Consider the following 20,963-nt stretch of genomic DNA (forward strand, 5'->3'; position numbering starts at 1 on the left):
GTGTTAACAGGAACTAACTGTCAAGGGGCAAGTACCTGAAATTCCAGATTTCCGTAGAGACGCCTGGCTGAAGAGTGACGCTAATTTCCCAACTCCCTCTCACCACTGAACCAGATTTCTCTGACTCCAGAAGCGAAGGGGAAAGGGGAAGTGGATGACTAACAAGAGAGACAGACACACTGGTGACTTCCTTCTTCTTCAGAATATGGTAGTTCACCTGCAAGAGTTAACAAACCATTACTACATTCTCACAACATCAGAATTTAGCTAGACTGTACTTTACTCTAAAACATTAGGGTTACCTGACTGAGTGTGTACCTAAGCCTCTCTCTGTAAAGACTCAAAGCTGGATTGATACAAGCTGATTCTCTGGAGATTAATCATTGAGTCTTTAAGGCTGTGGAAGGGACGGAGTTATGGTCTAAGGAGCAGAGTTTGCTTGGCAAGAAAATGATGTTTAAAGAATTAACTGTTCTCCGTAGGCAAGAATGTATAATTGAAGAGTTGAGTTGGTAAGCAAAAATATATATATATATATTTCTATCTACATTCAGGAACCTGCTAGTAGAACGATCAAACTGCTGCCCAGTGCCTTGAGAGGATGAATACTGAAGTCTTCCTCAGAAGATTGCTCTACACACAATGTCTGGAATTACTGACTCAGAAATAAAGTCTTTTGAATATTTTGATATTGAAACAAACACAGTTAGCCTTTGACTAAGAGCTCGGAGACTCCTCTCAAAATGATTATGTTGTCATAGTCATATAATGTAAGAGTTCTTCATTGGTGAAACAAACGAAGATTCAGCCGGTAATTCAAGGAACAGTCTTACCGGGTTAATCTGCTGCAGTTCTGAATGGTGTGACAGGAAATGCGCTGTCTGCACTGGAATGCGCTCACTGAAGATAATGTCCGTTGAAGTTCCGAGTCGGCTTGAGAAAGAACTGCGCCGTCAACTCAGGAATGCAAGCGCTGTCAACACTGGAATGCGCTCTCTGGAGATTGTTGTCCGGTGAAGTTCAGAGTCAGCTTGAGAAAGAACAGCGCCGTCAACACAGGAGTACGAGCGCTGTCATCACTGGTATGCGCTCGCTAAGAAATAATCAGGTCCGCTTAACAGCTGACAAGGATTGACGCTGTCTACACGGAAAAAATGCTGCCTCCTGAAGAAACTAAACGGGGAGACTGAACGCCTCAGGATTCAGAAATGGCTGACTGGAAAATACCGCTAACACGGTTCAAAGAGAGATCTAAGAGCACGGCGAGGCTTCCGTCTCTCAGGGGATTACAGTTGAAGTGCGCAGCGGTTACCTCGCTCGCGCATCAACTTCCCTGCTCCAGCACGTCATCTAGCAAGTCTAGAACGCTGACCAGCAGAGAGATCAGAAACATTAGAAGTAGCTACCTCCATCTTGTGTCGGAATTTTGCCACTAATTGCGTCCATCTGATCGAGCGACCAAGCAACATTGTGATTGCAGGAACCAGATGATGAGGGGTTTTACCCGATGTTAAGTTAATGTCTAGACCATTCCTGACAGTACCCCCCACCAAAACCCCTTCTCTAGGCTTCTGTGGGTAAGTTTTATGAAACTCTCTCACCAATCTGGGGGCATGAATGTTAGAACTGGGTTCCCAAGATCTTTCCTCTGGACCATAGCCTTTCCAATCTACCAAATAAAAGACCTGACCTCTTTTTATTTTAGAGTCTAGAATCCTTTTTACTTCAAATTCTTCCGCAGATTGAACTTGGATTGGGGCAGGAGGAAGGACCTTGCGCAAGTTAGGTGGATGTCTGCGTATTAAAGAAACATGAAAAGTTGGGTGGATTTTAAAGGTTTTAGGCAAACCAACCTTGACACACACTGGATTTATCATTCGTACCACTGGATAAGGACCCACAAATTTTGGCTGAAATTTTCGATTACCTCTCAACCGCATATGGCGAGTAGAGATCCAAACTTGATCCCCTGGTGCAAAGACTGGTCCCTCCTTACGTCTCTTATCAGCCTGCATCTTGTAATCTCCCTTTGACTTAATCAAATTCGCAGAAGCTAACTGATAGGCCTGTTGCAATTTCAGAACTAAATCACCAGCTGCTGGAACCTCAACTTCCACTTGACCCACCAGCATGTTGGGATGCCTGCCATAGTTTAAGAAGAAAGGGGAGAACCCGGTAGCAGAGTGTACTGAGTTATTGTACGCAAACTCTGCAGTTACAAGTAAAGACGGCCACTCCCCAGCTTGTTCCATCAAATAAATTCGGAGATATTGTTCAAGGTCTTGATTAACTCTCTCAGTCTGTCCATCCGTTTCCGGGTGGTAACTGGAGGACAAACGAGAGTCTATTCCTAACCCCTTCAAAAAGGATCTCCAGAACCGAGACACAAACTGTGGCCCTCGATCTGAAATGACCACCCGGGGAATTCCATGCAATTTTACAACGTGTTGAACAAATAGTGAAGCTAATTGAGTGGCATTTGGAAGGCCTTTCAGAGGGACAAAATGACTCATCTTGGAAAATTGGTCAACCACTACCCAAATGACTGAATTTCCCTGGCTAGAAGGCAACTCGACAATGAAATCCATCGACACGGTGTGCCAAGGATGAGGGGGAATGGGCAAGGGCATGAGAAGACCTTGTGGAGACTGTCTAAGACTTTTCCCTTTTAAACATTGTTCACAAGTGGCAACATACTGTCTCACCTGAGCTTCCATGCCAGGCCAATCGAAATTCCGCTTCAAAAGTTCCAAAGTTTTAGTTACTCCTTTGTGTCCAGCCAGTTGTTGATCATGAAACAAACCAATTGCCTTTTCTTGTAACTCAGTTCCTGGAACGAATGTCTTTCCCAGCACTACTGGTTTTCCATCTATTACTGATCGATTTGGACCCTCAGAAGCCCAATTCTCATATTCTTCTTTTCGAAATTCTTCTTTGATTTGTTCCTCTAAGTCAAGTGCCACAGATACTGCCACAATTCTTTCCTTAGGAATGATGAATTCTTCCGACTTAGTCTTTGGTTCATCAACTGAATCATTTTCGGAATTCAATCGAGAAAGGGCATCAGCTTTTCCATTTTCTGACCCAGGTTTGTAAGTTAGAACAAAATCAAAATCTGCGAAGAAAAGAGACCACCTGAGTTGTCGAGGGGTCAAAGATCGAGCTGATTTCAAGAACTGCAAATTTCGATGGTCAGTAAACACGGTAATCACATGTCTCGCGCCCCATAAATAATGACGCCATTCTTGAAATGCTTCTTTAACTGCCAATAATTCACGGTCTGCAATGGAATAATTAATCTCCGCAGGTGATAACTTTCGAGAATGGTAAGCTACTGGATGGAGCTGTCCAGTCTTCCGGTGTCGTTGTGATAAGACTCCTCCAATGGCCCAGTTTGAGGCATCGGCTTCTACAAAAAATGGTTCAGATGGATCTGGATGCTGCAGGATGGGTGCTGAGATAAAAGATTTTTTTAAGAACTGGAACGCTTCCTCAGTAACAGAATCCCACACAAACCTTTCATTCTTCCTGAGCAATCGTGTGATGGGACTCACCTTTTCAGAGAAGTTTTGAATGAAACGTCGGTAGAAATTCGCAAACCCCAAAAAACTTTGGATTTCTTTTACAGATCTTGGAACGGGCCAATCTTGAATTGCCTTTAACTTTGAATCATCCATGTAAACTCCTTGAGGAGAAAGAATAAAGCCCAAAAATTCGACTCGTGATGAATGAAAAACACATTTCTCCAATTTGACAAAAAGTTGATTCTCCAATAAACATTTTAAGATGGTACGAACATGATGAACATGTTCATCCAGATCCTTTGAAAAAATAAGGATATCGTCTATGTAGACGACCGCAAACCTATCCAAAAACTCCCGAAGGATATCATTCACAAAATGTTGGAAGGCTGCGGGTGCATTGCACAACCCAAAGGGCATAACCTGGTATTCAAATAAACCAAATCTAGTTCGAAATGCCGTTTTCCACTCATCTCCTTCTGCCATCCGCACCAAGTGGTAAGCCCCTCTTAGATCTAATTTGGTGTAAATATGGGCGTCTTTCACCTGATCCAGAAGCTCAGAAATGAGTGGTAGCGGGTAACGATTTTTTTTTGTAACCAGGTTCAAAGCCCTATAGTCGATGCAAGTCCTCAAACTTTTGTCCTTCTTTGGAATGAAGAAAAGAGGAGAGGAGACTGGGGACTGTGAAGGCCTAATAAAGCCATTGGCCAGATTCTGATCAAGGTACTCTTTTAAATGCAAATTCTCGGATTCTGAAAGAGCATAGATCCGACTACATGGCAATGACGCTCCAGGCTCTAACTCAATCTTACAATCATATTCCCGATGAGGAGGGAGTTTAAGAGCTTCTTTTTCATCGAATACTGACTTTAAATCTTGATATTCTCTTGGGATTTCTGGAATTTCCACTGTGCAAATGATCTGAGGTTGATTAGCTAGACAATAAGAGGTTGTTGGCTCTCTCTCCTTGGAAGCTGGGTGAAAACAATGTTGTAGACAGTAATCAGAATTTAGTTCAACTGTTCTCCTGGCCCAGTCAATTTTGGGATTGTGTTCTGTTAGCCAAGGTAACCCCAAAATCAACTGAAATTGCGGGGCATCGATCAGATTGAAACTGATATCGCTACTATGTTCTCCTGGTCCCAAAATCGTAATCACTTCTGTGTCAAAGGATATTGGACCTGAGGAGAGAGGAGTTCCATCCACAGCGCGTACTGGTTCAGGTTTTGCTTTTTTCAAAAATTGAATGCCCAAACTTTTGGCAAAAACTAGATCACAAAAATTTCCAGTGGCTCCGGAGTCAATCATAATAGCCACTGTGGCCAGTCCGGATTTACCAAAAGAGATTTGACATGAGAGAATAAGATGAGGAGCAGAAAATTGCAAGGTATTTGCCAAACTTTGCAGGTTGGGAGTTGTCTTAGAATCTGCTTCCACCAGAGCAACTCCTTCTACTGGTGGAGCTTGTCTTTTACCCATGACGCAGCCTTGGGTCGTCTAGGGCACTCCCTTAAAAAATGACCAGAACCACCGCAATACATACACAGTTTCCCTACTCGTCTTTTCTCTCTTTCCTCTTTACTCAACGGTCCTCGGACGGTACCAATTTGCATCGGTTCTTCTGGAGCTGCTTCTTCTTTTGTCTTTCCAACTTCAGCACGCATTCGATCAAACCTTGGAGGTATCGGTCGGATATCTTTTCTTCGTTCGGTACGTCTTTCCGATTGCCTCTGATCAATTTGAAGAACCAAATCTATCAATTCCGAAACATCAGTAGGTCTTTTAGGAATCTGAGCCAGCCCATCCTTTAATTCGTCCCTCAAACCTCGATAGAATATGGCTGCTCTTTTGGACTCTGGCCATTTCGTTTCCACAATTAACTTATTATACTGAGCAAGGTATGCCACCAACTCTCTGTTTCCTTGCTTCAAATCCAGAAGCTCGTTGTCGGTAGACTGAGAAATTGATCGTCGATCAAAAATGCGCAAAAATTCAGTTTTGAAATTTTCAAAATTATATAACACTGGGTCATTGGTGGACACTAACGGCATTGACCACGCCGCTGCATCGCCACTCAGGTAAGACAGCATGAAAGCCACTTTTGATTGATCTTCTTTAAAAATTATTGGTTTGCACAGATAATGCAAAGAGCATTGAGTAACAAATACCTGTGCCTTGTTTGGGTCTCCCAGAAATCTTTCAGGCGGAGCTAAAGGAATTGTCGGGGACATAGCATGCACTACCTGAGTAGTAAGTTCAGAGGCTGAAGGAGAAGGACTGAATGTTTGGGACCTCTGACCACCAAAATTTGGACTAGGACTAATTGTAAGTTCATTAAGTCGCTGACGCAGATAACTAGTCTCCTGATTAGATTTTTTAACCTCCTCCCTTGTCTCACTCAACTGTTTTTGTAAACCTTCCAAAATTGAGCCCAGAGCTTTCAAATCTAAACCTTCAGCCATGACGCCCAGACGGAAGGCAACTGCGGGCACTTCAATCTGTCAAGGGGCAAGTACCTGAAATTCCAGATTTCCGTAGAGACGCCTGGCTGAAGAGTGACGCTAATTTCCCAACTCCCTCTCACCACTGAACCAGATTTCTCTGACTCCAGAAGCGAAGGGGAAAGGGGAAGTGGATGACTAACAAGAGAGACAGACACACTGGTGACTTCCTTCTTCTTCAGAATATGGTAGTTCACCTGCAAGAGTTAACAAACCATTACTACATTCTCACAACATCAGAATTTAGCTAGACTGTACTTTACTCTAAAACATTAGGGTTACCTGACTGAGTGTGTACCTAAGCCTCTCTCTGTAAAGACTCAAAGCTGGATTGATACAAGCTGATTCTCTGGAGATTAATCATTGAGTCTTTAAGGCTGTGGAAGGGACGGAGTTATGGTCTAAGGAGCAGAGTTTGCTTGGCAAGAAAATGATGTTTAAAGAATTAACTGTTCTCCGTAGGCAAGAATGTATAATTGAAGAGTTGAGTTGGTAAGCAAAAATATATATATATATATTTCTATCTACATTCAGGAACCTGCTAGTAGAACGATCAAACTGCTGCCCAGTGCCTTGAGAGGATGAATACTGAAGTCTTCCTCAGAAGATTGCTCTACACACAATGTCTGGAATTACTGACTCAGAAATAAAGTCTTTTGAATATTTTGATATTGAAACAAACACAGTTAGCCTTTGACTAAGAGCTCGGAGACTCCTCTCAAAATGATTATGTTGTCATAGTCATATAATGTAAGAGTTCTTCATTGGTGAAACAAACGAAGATTCAGCCGGTAATTCAAGGAACAGTCTTACCGGGTTAATCTGCTGCAGTTCTGAATGGTGTGACAGGAAATGCGCTGTCTGCACTGGAATGCGCTCACTGAAGATAATGTCCGTTGAAGTTCCGAGTCGGCTTGAGAAAGAACTGCGCCGTCAACTCAGGAATGCAAGCGCTGTCAACACTGGAATGCGCTCTCTGGAGATTGTTGTCCGGTGAAGTTCAGAGTCAGCTTGAGAAAGAACAGCGCCGTCAACACAGGAGTACGAGCGCTGTCATCACTGGTATGCGCTCGCTAAGAAATAATCAGGTCCGCTTAACAGCTGACAAGGATTGACGCTGTCTACACGGAAAAAATGCTGCCTCCTGAAGAAACTAAACGGGGAGACTGAACGCCTCAGGATTCAGAAATGGCTGACTGGAAAATACCGCTAACACGGTTCAAAGAGAGATCTAAGAGCACGGCGAGGCTTCCGTCTCTCAGGGGATTACAGTTGAAGTGCGCAGCGGTTACCTCGCTCGCGCATCAACTTCCCTGCTCCAGCACGTCATCTAGCAAGTCTAGAACGCTGACCAGCAGAGAGATCAGAAACATTAGAAGTAGCTACCTCCATCTTGTGTCGGAATTTTGCCACTAATTGCGTCCATCTGATCGAGCGACCAAGCAACATTGTGATTGCAGGAACCAGATGATGAGGGGTTTTACCCGATGTTAAGTTAATGTCTAGACCATTCCTGACACTAACCAAACCCTGTCCTTTCCTTTTGACCCTTGTGTAGACCCTGAACTACCTCCTACTCTAGTCCAGGAACTCTGCAAAGCCCTAGGACCCCTTCAGAGAGTCTTCTCCTCTTCTCCAGGTCGAACCAGTATTACTGAGCATGCCATCGAAACCGAACCAGGAAGGGTGGTCCGGTTGCGACCCTATAGAGTACCCGAGGCCCGTCGGGCGGTTATAAGGCAGGAGATAGAAGACATGCAAAAGATGGGAATAATAGAGCCCTCAGTTAGCGACTGGAATTCCCCTATCGTCCTTGTCCCAAAACCAGACGGGTCGGTCCGCTTCTGTATCGACTTCGGGAGGTCAACAAAATATCCACATTCGATACCTATCCCTTGCCCCGGGTGGATGAAATGATAGAGAGGATAGGGAAGGCGAAGTATATTTCTACCCTGGATCTCTGAAAAGGGTACTGGCAGTCTATCTTTGACAGACCCACGGCAGCTATTACAATTTTTTGCATATCTGATGGAATGAATGGAAAGATCCTTTTTAGTATCTTCATAAAATAAAAACATGAAGATGTAATATGATTAATCTGTTCTGAAAAACAAAGTTGGTCATCGTACAGGACTCCAAGATTTTTCACTTTTCAAACTGTAGATGGACACGGACGTGAATCGGCTGGCCACCAAGAATCATTCCAGTAAGAGGTGTCATTTCCAAAGAGCATCACCTCCTTTTTTCTCAGTTTTAGGCATGAAAAATATTTCTTGCATCCAACTTGTAATGTGTGTCAGTTGTTAAATTATTTGTCTACACCGTCTACCTCAAATGTAATTGATACCAGTATCTGCGTATCATCGGCATAGGATATTGCAGAAAAACTGTGAGATCGAAGGATTTGTGCCAAGGGGGTGACACTGATGTTAAATATTGTTGGTGATAATGATGATCTATGAGCCTCACAAAGAAAAGAGGAGAAGGTATGCCCTCCAAATACCTCAGTCTGTTCTCTATTTGACGGAAAAGAACGGAGTATGGTCAGAGCTGCAACATTAATCTTTAGTTTCTCCAGTCGGTTGACAAGCACTTAATGGTTAACCGTATCAAACACCGAGTGCAGCCCTCCCTCCCTTATCCACCTGCATTCGAATCTCCTCAGAAGCTGCAAGTAATGCTTATTCTGTACAGTGCTGTGGCTGAAAACCGTGTTACAATGGATCCAAAAGATTATTTGCCTAAAAAAAGGTAATCAGATCTTCATTTTACGGCTTTTTCTAAGATCCTTGTAGGAAGCAGTAGGCAAGATATAGGCTGGTAGTTCCTGACCTCTGCAGGCTCTTGAGACGGTTTTTTTAAGATAGGACGTACAAATGTTTTTTTCCATGCCTAAGTCACACCTGACTCCTTCACAGCCGCTCCTCTTCATTGGAACTATTCTGGACATGAACTGGTTGCATGCCTTTCCCCCTGGAAAGAGAGTCCAGGATGTTAAGGTTTTGATACAGATCATTCAGCCTTGGTCTTGGATTTCAGTGAGGTGAATGAGGCTGCTGGGACTGATGGCCTCCTGCAACCTGCTGGTCAATCACGCCAGGTGGCATGTTATGGCTCTGCAGTAATAGTGGACACAGTATCAAGGGAAACTCCCCAATCATGTTGAGATTTCAGAAGAGACTGCAAAAGATGTGCAGTGGTGGTTGCTGAACCATGATTGGGTCAGCGGAAGAACCCTTTCCCATCCCCACACAGAAACGATAGTAGATCATTTCTGGGATGAGGCGGCTATTTGGAAGAGCTAGCGATCAAAGGCCTCTGGTCAACTCCCGGCCCCACATCAACCTTTTGGAGCAGAGGGCCATCCACTTGGTGCTGAAAGCCTTCCTACCATCCATCGAAGGGAGGGGAGGGCTATTACAGGTGCTGACGGACAACCCCACCGTCATGTGGTACTGCAACAAACAGAGCAGGGTGGGGTCAAGGACCCTGTGCCAGGAGGTCATAATCCTCTGAAAATAGCTGGTCCACCAAGGAATTTTCCCGACAGTATCATTGAATGCCAGGATGGACAAGCACAGCCGTTGGCGCCTAGCAGATTACGAGTGACAACTACACCCAGAGGTGGCTCAAGGTCTCTTACACAAAGGGTGAGAACCTTGGCTTGATCTGTTTGCTACTGCCAAGAATGTACAATGGCAGCACTTCTGTGCGTTGGAGTTTCCATGGTGTCTCTCGCTCGGAGAGGCGTCCCGCCCCGAGTGGAACTTGGGGCTTGGACTCCTGCATGCCTTTCCACAGATACCACCCCTGCCCTGAGTTCTCAAGAAGATCAGGACAGACCGGGCTCAAGTCATCCTAGTGGCTCTGGATTGGGCACAGAAAGATTGGTAACCAGAACTCCTGGGCTTGAACATATGTCCTCCGATCAGGCTGGCCCTCCAGGAGGACCTGCTGTTGCAGCAACAGGCAGGGTTCTGCACCTGAGCCTTCACAACCCACACCTTCATATGTGGTGATTACGCAGTGGCAGCTGAACACTTTTGACCTTCCCCCGGAGGTGGTTGATATAATGTTGGCAGCCAGGCATCCCTCAATGAAAACTCTATACACCCATCAGTGGGACAAATTCGTGGTTTGGTACAGCATTTGCCAGGTTGACCGCCTCCAGGCCAATCTGTTTGATGTTTTATTCCTTGTCTCTCACCCAGCAAAGCTTTGCTCTGGGCACAGTTGAAGGTTATCTTTCAGCTCTCTCGTCCATCTTAAGGTTGCCTTATCAGTCCTCTTTATTTATATTACCAGTTGTAATGATTTTTGAAAGGATTACAAAACATGTTTCCCGCTTCTCCATTTGTAATGTCCGAATGGGACCTCAATCTTGTCCTTATTTATATAATGTGTACTCCTTGTAAACTGTTCCACAGCTGTCCTTTGTAGCTTCTCACCATTAAAAATGTGTTGCTGGTTGCCATTCCCTCTGCATGGCGTGGGAGCAAGCTTTAGGCTCTGTGTGTTCACTCAACATACATCACCTTCGTCATAAGTTGATTATGCTTACTAGAACTTCCTTTCTACCAAAACTTGTGACATCATTCCACTTCAGTCAAACCATCACCCCGCCGGCATTCTATGCTCCGCCTCACCCATCTAAGGAGGAGGAGATTCATCACCGACTTTCCCATCCTCCCTGTTCAGTCACAGGACTCTACATCTTAATAATTTCCTAAGTCTCGGAATCTGCACCCTGGTGTACTAATTTTGATTTTGGAACTCCACCTCTGGAGGCGTGGACAGTCTTGAAAACAACTGACATCAGCGTGGGTGAGTAGAATCTTTATAGGCCCTGCGTGTCACTTCGATAGCACAGCACCACCTTTTGGCGCGCAGAGGTACTATGAAAAAAGGTTTCCAGATCCAGTCTGACGCATTGGAATATTCAAAGGGTGAGGAATCTGCGGCCAGATAGAGTGTCTACCAGAAAGAGCGTTACGGAAGGTAAGTAACTAACTTGTTCTTCGGCTAGGGTGTCCGATGTCATCTGTGTACAACCTTAGAGAGGTTGTTGTCTGGAGAACTTACATTAATCAGATCTGACAAGCAACATGTGCTGCTAGACAACAATATAGCCACCTAAAGAAGTGTTGCTCAGGGGCCTCTGAGGACTTCTCTGACCCAACAAGAGCAGGTCCTTCAAGAGACATGGTACCCTCTCTGACAATTAAACCCCTGGACAGTAAGGCCTGGCCCATGCCCCTGAAGAGTAGACCTCAAAGAAGTCAATTCTAAATGATCTAACATGAAGGAGCAGGGCAACTCCTGAGGAGAGACTAGCCCAGAAAAGCATGACAGGGTCTAACCATCCAAGACAGTTTACAATGTTATGTAGAAAGGGAACTAGCGTCATCCGTTACTGGGTTATAAAAATGCCCGGAGCTTAATAGCAGGAGTATTACATATAACTGCAAGTGTTGAGTTTCATTATTCATCTTTAAAAAGAGCAGGTATGAAAAACTCATTTTGCGGTTGTAGAACAGACAAATCGTGGTCATAGTGATATAAGGGTTTGTGGTTCACTTTAGACAAACGGCACATTTACATACATATTCACGTCTCAAAAAAGATTCAGGTACTCCCCTTCACAAATATATATTTTATCCTGTAGTCCATTGCAAGCTTGTGCCCTCATTAGGGTCCACTGATGAAAGGATACAGAAGAGTCCAGTAAGCAGCCCACAAATGTACAAGAGTATGGGGGGTTCATGGAACAATAAATAAGTAAATAAAATAATCACGCAAGGGAGTGCTAATGCTACAATACGTCCCAGCACGCCTCTTCGCCGAGTAAATGACCTTGCCGCCAACAAGCCAATGTGCACAGTGGTGAACCCACAGGAACTAACTGGTGACTGGAAGAGGAGCAGGGCAGGGATGAGGTAGAGAGCTGATGACATTGCCGCAACAAGGGCAGTGCGCTGCAGGTAGGGCAGGGTCCCCAGTGCACGTTCCTCATTCCAACCCATTACAACAAAGATGAGAAGGTCGAGGAACAGGAAGGGCGTGCCTGGAGGGCACACAGGATAGGTGAACATGCGATGCACTGTGGGAGCAAAGAAAAGAAGAGAACATTTGTGAAAAGCACCAAGGAGTATGTGTAAAATAGAGTAAACATTGCGTTGTTTATTTCATGTTAATGGGATGCATCGCAGTGAAGGTGCAAACAAATTTCACACATAAGGTGTGCATTTACTGTTTCACTCAAGATAGGAAATAACCATTCAGTCATTATTCAGTGACACCTAGAAGGCACAATGTACAAGACCTTTACTGGTTTTGTATATGACTAGTCTCTCTGCTATTCTGGCTACAATATTATTATCTTCAAACCCCAAGAAGAGACACTAATGCAGAGGAATGGTGTAAAATTTCAAATAGGCGTCAGGCCCCCACTTGATGGATTCTTTAAAACACAAGGCATTGCCACATTCATCTATATGAACCCAAAAAGCATAAAGGAATTTATGAGAGTGGTGTAAAATATCCTGAGATTGGTGTTTAACAGGCTGCACAACTTAGAACTGTGCACAGCAGGTATTTGATGAAAACTGGCACTTTCTGCAGGGTCGTCCCAGATGTTTTGCCTTTGCTTAAACCTATTTTTGATGTTATGGAACTCTTTACCCCTCCTGACCAGTGATAAAATGCTTGCGCTCCCACTTAAAACATGATGAAATTGGTATACACCCGACTGGCATATTTAACTTACCTATAGGTCCCTGGCATATGGTACCAAGGTGTACACTGTAAGTTCAATGTCAGTGGACTGCAGCAACCATTGTGCCATCTAATACTATGGCAATGTAAACATCACTGTAGGCCTGCCACCAGGAGCCTTGCTGTGCAGGTTATGACTGCAAGTTCGATCTGTCAAAATAACCCATTGTGACAGGCCTAAAGCTTCCTTTTAAATATTTATAAGTCACCACAAACGTACACCTTATTGCTGATAAAGCAGAGTGCTTCATATTTAAAAATAGGACATGTAAGAAAGTTTAATGTAAAGCATGTCCTTACAGTGATTACCATCCAACTGCTATTTTCACTATAGGAAGGCTGGCGGTTCCATAGGAAAACCCTGGAATTCAATATTAAATACCGATACTGTATCTGGGGTATAGGGCTAGCTAGAAACATAATAATTAAACAGCTATTTTTAATGGCTATTAAACATCTGAGGTGGGCGAGCCACTCAAAGCTCGAGTCAGGCTCGAGCTTGAGACCTGGCTCTGGCTCAACTTGAGGTCAAGGATGAGGCGTTATTGACCTCAAGTTGAGCCAGAGCCAGGTCTCAAGCTCGAGCCTGACTCGAGCTTTGAGTGGCTCGCCCACCTCAGATGTTTAATAGCCATTAAAAATAGCTGTTTAATTATGTTTCAAGGATGAGGCGTTATGAGTAGTGCAGACCTTGTCTAAGACAGAAAGTCAATGAGAAACATGGCGGCCGCTAGTTAGAGCGGTGCGCACGTCTCTGGCGGAGCTCCTGGGGATATGCCCTGACGCGCGTGTTTGCAGTTTCAGCTTGAGGTTCGTGTGAGTAGCAGTGGACTGCGGGACACCTGGGGAGCATTTGGAGAATCATAGCTGTGCTTTTCCCGAGAAAAGAAACTCAGAGAACCGGCAGCTAAGCGTGGTGAGAGCCGTGTTTTTTCCGTAGCGTGCTGTAGCGCGTTCTGCTACCTGAGAGCTGGGGAGCTGTTCGGAGAAAACGGCTGTCAAGCGAGGGGGAGAAGGAGAGCAGGCGGAGTCCTACGGCGTTCAGCTGTAACGTCTTTGAAGGTACCGGTCTTAAGGAATCAAGGCGAAGGGTGAACGGGAACGGAGGATCGGGAGAGAGAGCCCCTGAGACTCTGCCGGTGAGAGCAGCGTCCAGCTGCAGGGTGCCGTGAAGTAACGAGGCAGGATAGCGGGAGGTGAAGCGAGGCATTTCTATGATGAGACAAACCTGAGTCTCAAACTAAGGGACCGCAGCTACACTGCAGTAGCAGGGGAGTGAGAAGGCAGGCGGGGTTTCAGGCTTCTGGCTCCAGGCTCGAGGAGATTTTCTGCCTGCTGAGAAAGCATGAGAAGCCTGAAAGCGCTGTGACTCAATAGAGCTGGAGTTTACTCGGGCATTCTACAAAAAAAAAAGGGGCGAGTGAGAAACTCAGGCACAGAGCAAGACACTTATTGCTTCATTTAAATTCGAATTGAAACTGGGAAATTTACTAATATCACTGAGACTGAGATATAAATCTGCAGGTTGAGATAACGCGAGTCAGCCCAGGGTCAGGCTGGCCTGTATACACGGTGCTATAATTGGGTGTGGCAAACGGTGTGCTAGCTGGTCAGGGGATAGGGTTACCAATGTACTGGGAGGTGCTTTTCTCCCCTGCACCTTACCGCTGGGGTGACGCAGCTGTGGAGCTCCGAAGAAGTAGAAGGGCAGCGTTGTACACCACAGCAGAAAAAAAAGTGGCAACAACTGCTCAATGCAGTAAGGGGGACCAGCAGAGGGGGAGGGCGCTGTCTCCATTGAGACGTAAGCTACAGCCTTTTGATAGCCAGGACCCCATAGACACAGACACACAGGGATATTACTCTCCACAATTTCCAGATTTCGCACCTAAAACCTCCAAATCTAACACACAACTAAATCTTAGACAGATATCAAGTGAGACCTCTTATATAACTACAGCTAGAACCCTGGGGAAGCGGAAGGCTAAGGGGAAGGGAAAAGGCAGCAATAAAGGCAAAGAATTAGTTGCCGCTAAAGGCTCCAGTAATACAGCCCAACTACAGGATACCGAAGAAAGCCCAAGAGAGCAGCCCCACGCAGAGCTCGGGTCTGGGTCTGAGTCTGAGATCGAATCGAACCACAAGACTACAACTGATACATGTCAATCTCCTGCCCTAAGGTCAGCAAGGAGGGGTAAGGAAAGCCAATTGCGCTATACTGCTCCAAAGGAGCTGCCACATAAGACCAGGTTGAATAAGGGGAGCTCCAAAACAAAAGCTAAAATTACCCCTCGAATTACTCCTTCATTGAAGTCTTATTTTAAGGTCCTTCCCCAGGTCTTAAACATAAATCAAGAGGCACATCCTTGTGTACAAACTGTATCTACATTATCTACGATAGTGGGGGAGGCTGGACCTATAACTCACAGGCTACAGTAAATAATTTAGGAGGTCAGGCTGAGAAGAAAGGAGAACTAGAATCGGAAGGACAGACAGTCGGAGCCTTAGAAATGGGGGAACCAGTACCCCGAGCTGCTGACGTAACTGCCTCTCTGGGACAGCAAGACCTCATTGAAGCAGTGGGAAGTAATATGAAAGACTTGGATCAGTGTAGCCTAGGCTGCAAAGATAATGGGGAAGATAATGCCAGCGAGGATACCATTCAAGCTATACTCCTCAGCATGAGGAAAGAGATTAGGAACGGATTTGAGGAATCAAAGCGATGTTTTGAGGAATCTAGACTCACTCAATCAGAGATCCGCACAATGTGTGAAAATTTAGAGTCTAAGGTGGACGGGCTCTCACTAAGAACAGGAGGTCTTGAGAGTGGTGTTGAAGAACTTAAGGCAAAACTAGAGGCTGCCGAGGGTAAGATTCAGACATTAAGACGAGAAGGCAATGCAGTGAAAGAGAGGGTTGAGACACTGGAAAATTTTTCGAGACAAAATAACTTAAGGCTCCTAAAAATCCCGGAGGGGAAAGAAGGCGGGGACTTAAAGAACTTTGTTGCAACCATATTAAAGGACTCTCTAAATATGGAAGAATCTCTGTCCGAGATAGAAAGAGACATTCAAAGGGTACATAGGGATCCATTCCGTCTTAAACCAGGCAGAGATAAACCAAGGAAGATCCTGGTGAATTTTTTGACATCCATACTAATAATATAAAGAGAGAGCCCAAACCTTTGAGGCGGGTAATCTCAGGAACCACAGCACCAATCACAACACCCAATACAGCGTTGGAAAGGGCAGTTGCAGCAGAAGGACATAGGCTATACAGACGCCCACCATATACATTTAAAAGGTAAAAGAACCGTGCCAGCAAAGTAGTCCCTTGTGGGCGTGTCTGCGTTATGCTGTGGGCGTGTGCTGTGGGCGTGTGCTGGGGGCGTGACAAACACCGGGGGCGTGTGGCCATGCCTCATATTGTGTGCTAATCCCACCCTGCTCCCTTTAAATACACCTTCACCCCATGATCATAACCCACCCTTACTCCTTAAAATACCCCAACACCCTTAAACACTAACCCATCTTAACCCTATAAATATACCCTGTACCCCAAAACCCAAACCTATCCCTAAACCCTATAAATACCCTTGTACCTCAAAACCCAAACCTAGCCCTGAACCCTAAAAATACCCCTGTACCCCAAAACCCAAACCTAGCCCTGAACCCTAAAAATACCACTGTACCCCTGAACCCTAAAATGCCCCTGAACCCTAAAATACCCCTGTACCCCAAAACACAAACCTAGCCCTGAACCCTAAAAATACCACTGTACCCCAAAACCCAAACCTACCCCTGAACCCTAAAATACCCCTGTACCCCAAAATACAAACCTAGCCCTGAACCCTTAAAATACCCCTGTACCCCAAAACCCAAACCTACCCCTGAACCCTAAAATTACCCCTGTACCCCTAAACACAAACCTAGCCCTGAACCCTAAAAATACCCCTGTACCCCAAAACCCAAACCTACCCCTGAACCCTAAAATACCTCTGTACCCCAAAACTCAAACCTAGCCCTAAACCCTAAAAATACCCCTATACCCCAAAACCCAAACCTAGCCCTGAACCCTATAAATACCCCTGTACCTCAAAACCCAAACCTACCCCTGAACCCTAAAAATACCCCTATACCCCAAAACCCAAACCTAGCCCTGAACCCTAAAAATACCACTGTACCCCAAAACCCAAACCTACCCCTGAACCCTAAAATACCCCTGTACCCCAAAACACAAACCTAGCCCTGAACCCTTAAAATACCCCTGTACCCCAAAACCCAAACCTACCCCTGAACCCTAAAAATACCCCTGTACCCAAAAACCCAAACCTAGCCCTGAACCCTAAAAATACCCCTTCACCCCAAAACCCAAACCTACCCATGAACCCTAAAATACCTCTGTGCCCCAAAACCCAAATCTAGCCCTGAACCCTAAAAATACCCCTGTACCCCAAAACCCAAACTTAGCCCTGAACCCTTAAAATACCCCTGTACCCCAAAACCCAAACCTAGCCCTGAACCCTAAAAATACCCCTGTTCCCCAAAACCTAGCCCTGAACCCTTAAAATACCCCTGTTCCCCAAAACCCAAACTTACCCCTGAACCCTAAAAATACCCCTATACCCCAAAACCCAAACCTAGCCCTGAACCCTACAAATACCCCTGTACCCCAAAACCCATACCTATCCCTAAACCCTAAAACTACCCCTGTACCCCATAACCCAAAACTGTATCTGAACCCTTAAAATACCCAAACACCCCAAAACATATACCTCAGTACCCCAAAACATATACCCCTATACCCATACTTACCTTATCCAAACATTAAAAAAAACATGCTTTTACCATTCATGCATTTACAACGAATTTTGTTGTAAATGTATGCGTAGTAAAAGCATATAAAATGTAATGCCATGCGTTATAATGGCATTGCGGAGTCATGGTACTTTCGTAATGAAAGTATGCGGAGTGATGGTATGCGGAAAGAAAGTTGCGGAATAATCGGTGTTTACCCTCCCCCGGTAAGTACATTGGTGGCACGGCAGGCCACATCTCCAGCAGCATACTCATATTTTTTCACCACCCATTTGAAAAATGCACAGGTCTCTCTCATTGAAGGCCAGCACCAACATACACTTTTAGACACACCTCCCGCCACAAGTTTTAGAATTGCGAACTTTAGAGCTGGGGAGCTACGTTCGAATCTCGGCATCAGCTCAACATCCTGTGATTCCAGGCAAATCGCTTTGTCTCCCCGTGCCTACCACAAATGAATGTGTTCTTCTGTAATGTAAATTGTGCTCATGCCATGTTTGTTGAGTTTGCGCTATATAATATTGCAAAGAAAAATAAAGTAGGGAAACTCGAGTTCACACACTACTGAACGCGCACTCTTAAGTGCATCAGCAGTGCACTGTGAATCGGAGCGTTTCACAGTCCTGTCACAGATAAGAAATGCTATCAAAACGAAATCCTACAAAACAATATACTACTGGCCGGCAACAATTCATACCCGGAGAACGTCGGCAAGGGCTGCTATCAACAATGAAATCATAAACCAAGGACTTATAGACATTGAAGACTCACTGTATCTATTAAGCGAGAAGTCCTTACAAGATTTCAGCCTGCCGCCAGCGGTCCGAACTAACCTAACTGGATACCACAATATCGCTACCGCACACAATATTCCAGAGCTAAATACCTACCTTGCTCAACACTTGCCTAACTTAGTTCCCGATCAACAACTCGCCTACAACACCATAGTTGATAGTGTTGAAAAGAAGCGAGGCAAACTATTGTTCATAGATGCCCCCGGTGGCACAGGAAAGACTTACCTAATCAACCTCATACTTGCCAAAGTTCGATCTTCTGGGAATTTGGCTCTAGCTGTTGCTTCATCTGGAATAGCTGCCACTTTGCTAACAGCTGGGAAAAGAGCACATTCTACCTTTGAACTGCCTCTAACAGTTTCCCTTGAAAGGGATTCAATATGCTCTATTCGGAAAAACTGACCTTTGGGGACACTGCTTCAAAATGTGTCTCTTATCATGTGGGACGAATGTACAATGATACTAAAACCATCGCTGCCTAGCCTTTTTTTACCCGGACAACGTCGGGACGGGCCGCTAGTATTCTCTAAAAGAGAAGATTTTGACCTCAGCCCTTAAAGCCAAGACTTTAAAATCTCTAGACTTCTCTTTTGAGGTGAGATCGGATTTGTCCAAAACTACACTGGATAGACAGTGGGATTTAGGCCAACGGATGGAAAAATTCAGGAGTCTAGGAGCTACTGTGCAAATGAGATTCCCTGCCTTCTTGAGGGTAATGTACAACAACAAAATGTATAATATCAAATCTCCCTTTGAAGCTGATGAGTTACTTGTTACTATTAGTGAACACGTAAACCCTCCGGAGCAAGAGTAAAAGAAGAAATTTTTGAAAATAAATAAACAATTAAATAAATATAAATAGAATATAGGTAATTATTGCAAGAAAAAGAACAAAAAAACAAAAAAAAAGGGAAAAAAAAGAGGAAGCCCCGTGAAAAATATATAAAATATAATAGATAAATGGGGGAAAAAGAAAAAAGGGAAGAAAAAAAAAAAAAAAAAAGAGAGAGACGAGAAGGGAAGAAGAGAGAAAAAAAAAAGAAGAAAGGAAAAAAAGAGGAAAAAAAAATATAAGAAAAGAGTAAAACTCACTAAGGGAAAGAGTAAAGGAAGGAGGGAAAAGGGGAAAAAGGAAATAAAAAAAAAAATAAAAAAAAAGAGAGGAAAAAAAGGAAAAAAAAGGGGGAAAGCAAAAAAAGAAGGAGAAAAGGGACAAAAAAAAAAAAAAAAGACAGGACAGGAATTGATGACAAAAAAAAGGGAAAATAAAACTGAGGGGAAAAAGAAAGAAGGGAAAAGGTAAAGGGAAAAAAATATATATATAAATATAAGGGAAAAAGGGAGAGGAAAAGGGGAAAAAAAAGGGAAAAAGAGGGGGAAAAAAAAAAGGGGGAGAGAGAGATATACTACATATAAATAAAAGGGGCTACACAAAGTATTTACACTCGGAGGTGGATATTGAACCTCAGGAATAAAGGATTTAAAATAGGGCTTTATGAGCCACCACTGCCTATATCTCGATCTTAGCAACCATCAGGATAGATATCAGGGCATGGAACAGGAAAACGTCAGAGACGACAAGCTGGCAATACATCAAGCCAGAGTAAGTTGGGGGGGGGTTCCAGGGGAGGGGGGGGTGGGAAAAGAAAAATTTAAAAGTCCTCATGAACCAAATTCAATAATTATGAAGAATATAGATCCATGGATGTTCCAATGCAGCTGTCTGGACGAAATAGTTAAAGATACAATTAATTATAAGCACTTTCTTTTAGATCAGAGGAGGGGACGGGAAACCCCGTTAAATATCAATGGTAGACATTAAATTCATGTCCTGGAACGTAAATGGTCTGCGTGTTAGGGCTAGAAGAAATAGAATCTTACAATATCTAAGGGATTCACCCGCGCAGATCATTGCGATTCAGGAAACACACTTGAATAAACAGGAAATTACAGATATACTTAAAAAGCTCAAATGGGTGGATAAATTCATAACTACGGACCACAATACAAGCATTCGAGGCACAGCTATTATCTTTAAAAAAGCGGCAAGGGCCCAGATTACGAGTTGGGAAATAGATGCGAGCAGTAGATGGCTGATAGTCAAGGTTCAACTACATTCAAAGGATATTAATATTATAAGCTATTATGGTCCTAATCAGGACGATCCTTCTTACTTAAACACTCTGCAGAACCATCTGATTACCTGCTCAGATCCGATAGTATGGGTGGGAGATTTCAACCTCGTCCTAGACCCAAAGTTAGATAAATCCCCTACCTCCAGAGCTGTTGTTCATAGTAATATGAGGGACACACTATTAAGATGTATGTCGAATCTTGGCCTAATAGATTTATGGAGACAAAGGTCTGGCAATGCCATGGGTGTTTCTTACCATAATCATAAATACAGACACAAATCACGAATTGATTACGCTTTATTTAGTCGCTCCATTAAGGACTGGGTCAAAAATATAACTTACCTCCCTCTACACCTGTCAGACCATTCTGCTATCCTTTTCTCTGTAAAAGTGGACCAGAACTCTACTCACCATTCTT

General features: G+C 44.2%; 1 protein-coding gene across 5 annotated transcripts in view; it reads right to left on the reverse strand.

Annotated features, from left to right (window-relative positions):
- The window catches only part of RHBDD3 (rhomboid domain containing 3), a 144,377-nt gene that overhangs the window by 28,313 nt on the left and 95,101 nt on the right, over window positions 1–20,963 (reverse strand). For all 5 annotated transcript variants that reach the window (XM_086951004.1, XM_086951003.1, XM_086951006.1 and 2 more), the window contains one exon: window positions 11,739–12,125. In XM_086951004.1, coding sequence (XP_086807130.1) covers window positions 11,739–12,125 — 387 coding nt within the window. The remainder of the gene's footprint in view (window positions 1–11,738; window positions 12,126–20,963) is intronic.

This window comes from Lissotriton vulgaris, unplaced genomic scaffold (assembly GCF_964263255.1).
Source record: "Lissotriton vulgaris unplaced genomic scaffold, aLisVul1.2 SCAFFOLD_852, whole genome shotgun sequence".
Taxonomy (NCBI): domain Eukaryota; kingdom Metazoa; phylum Chordata; class Amphibia; order Caudata; family Salamandridae; genus Lissotriton; species Lissotriton vulgaris.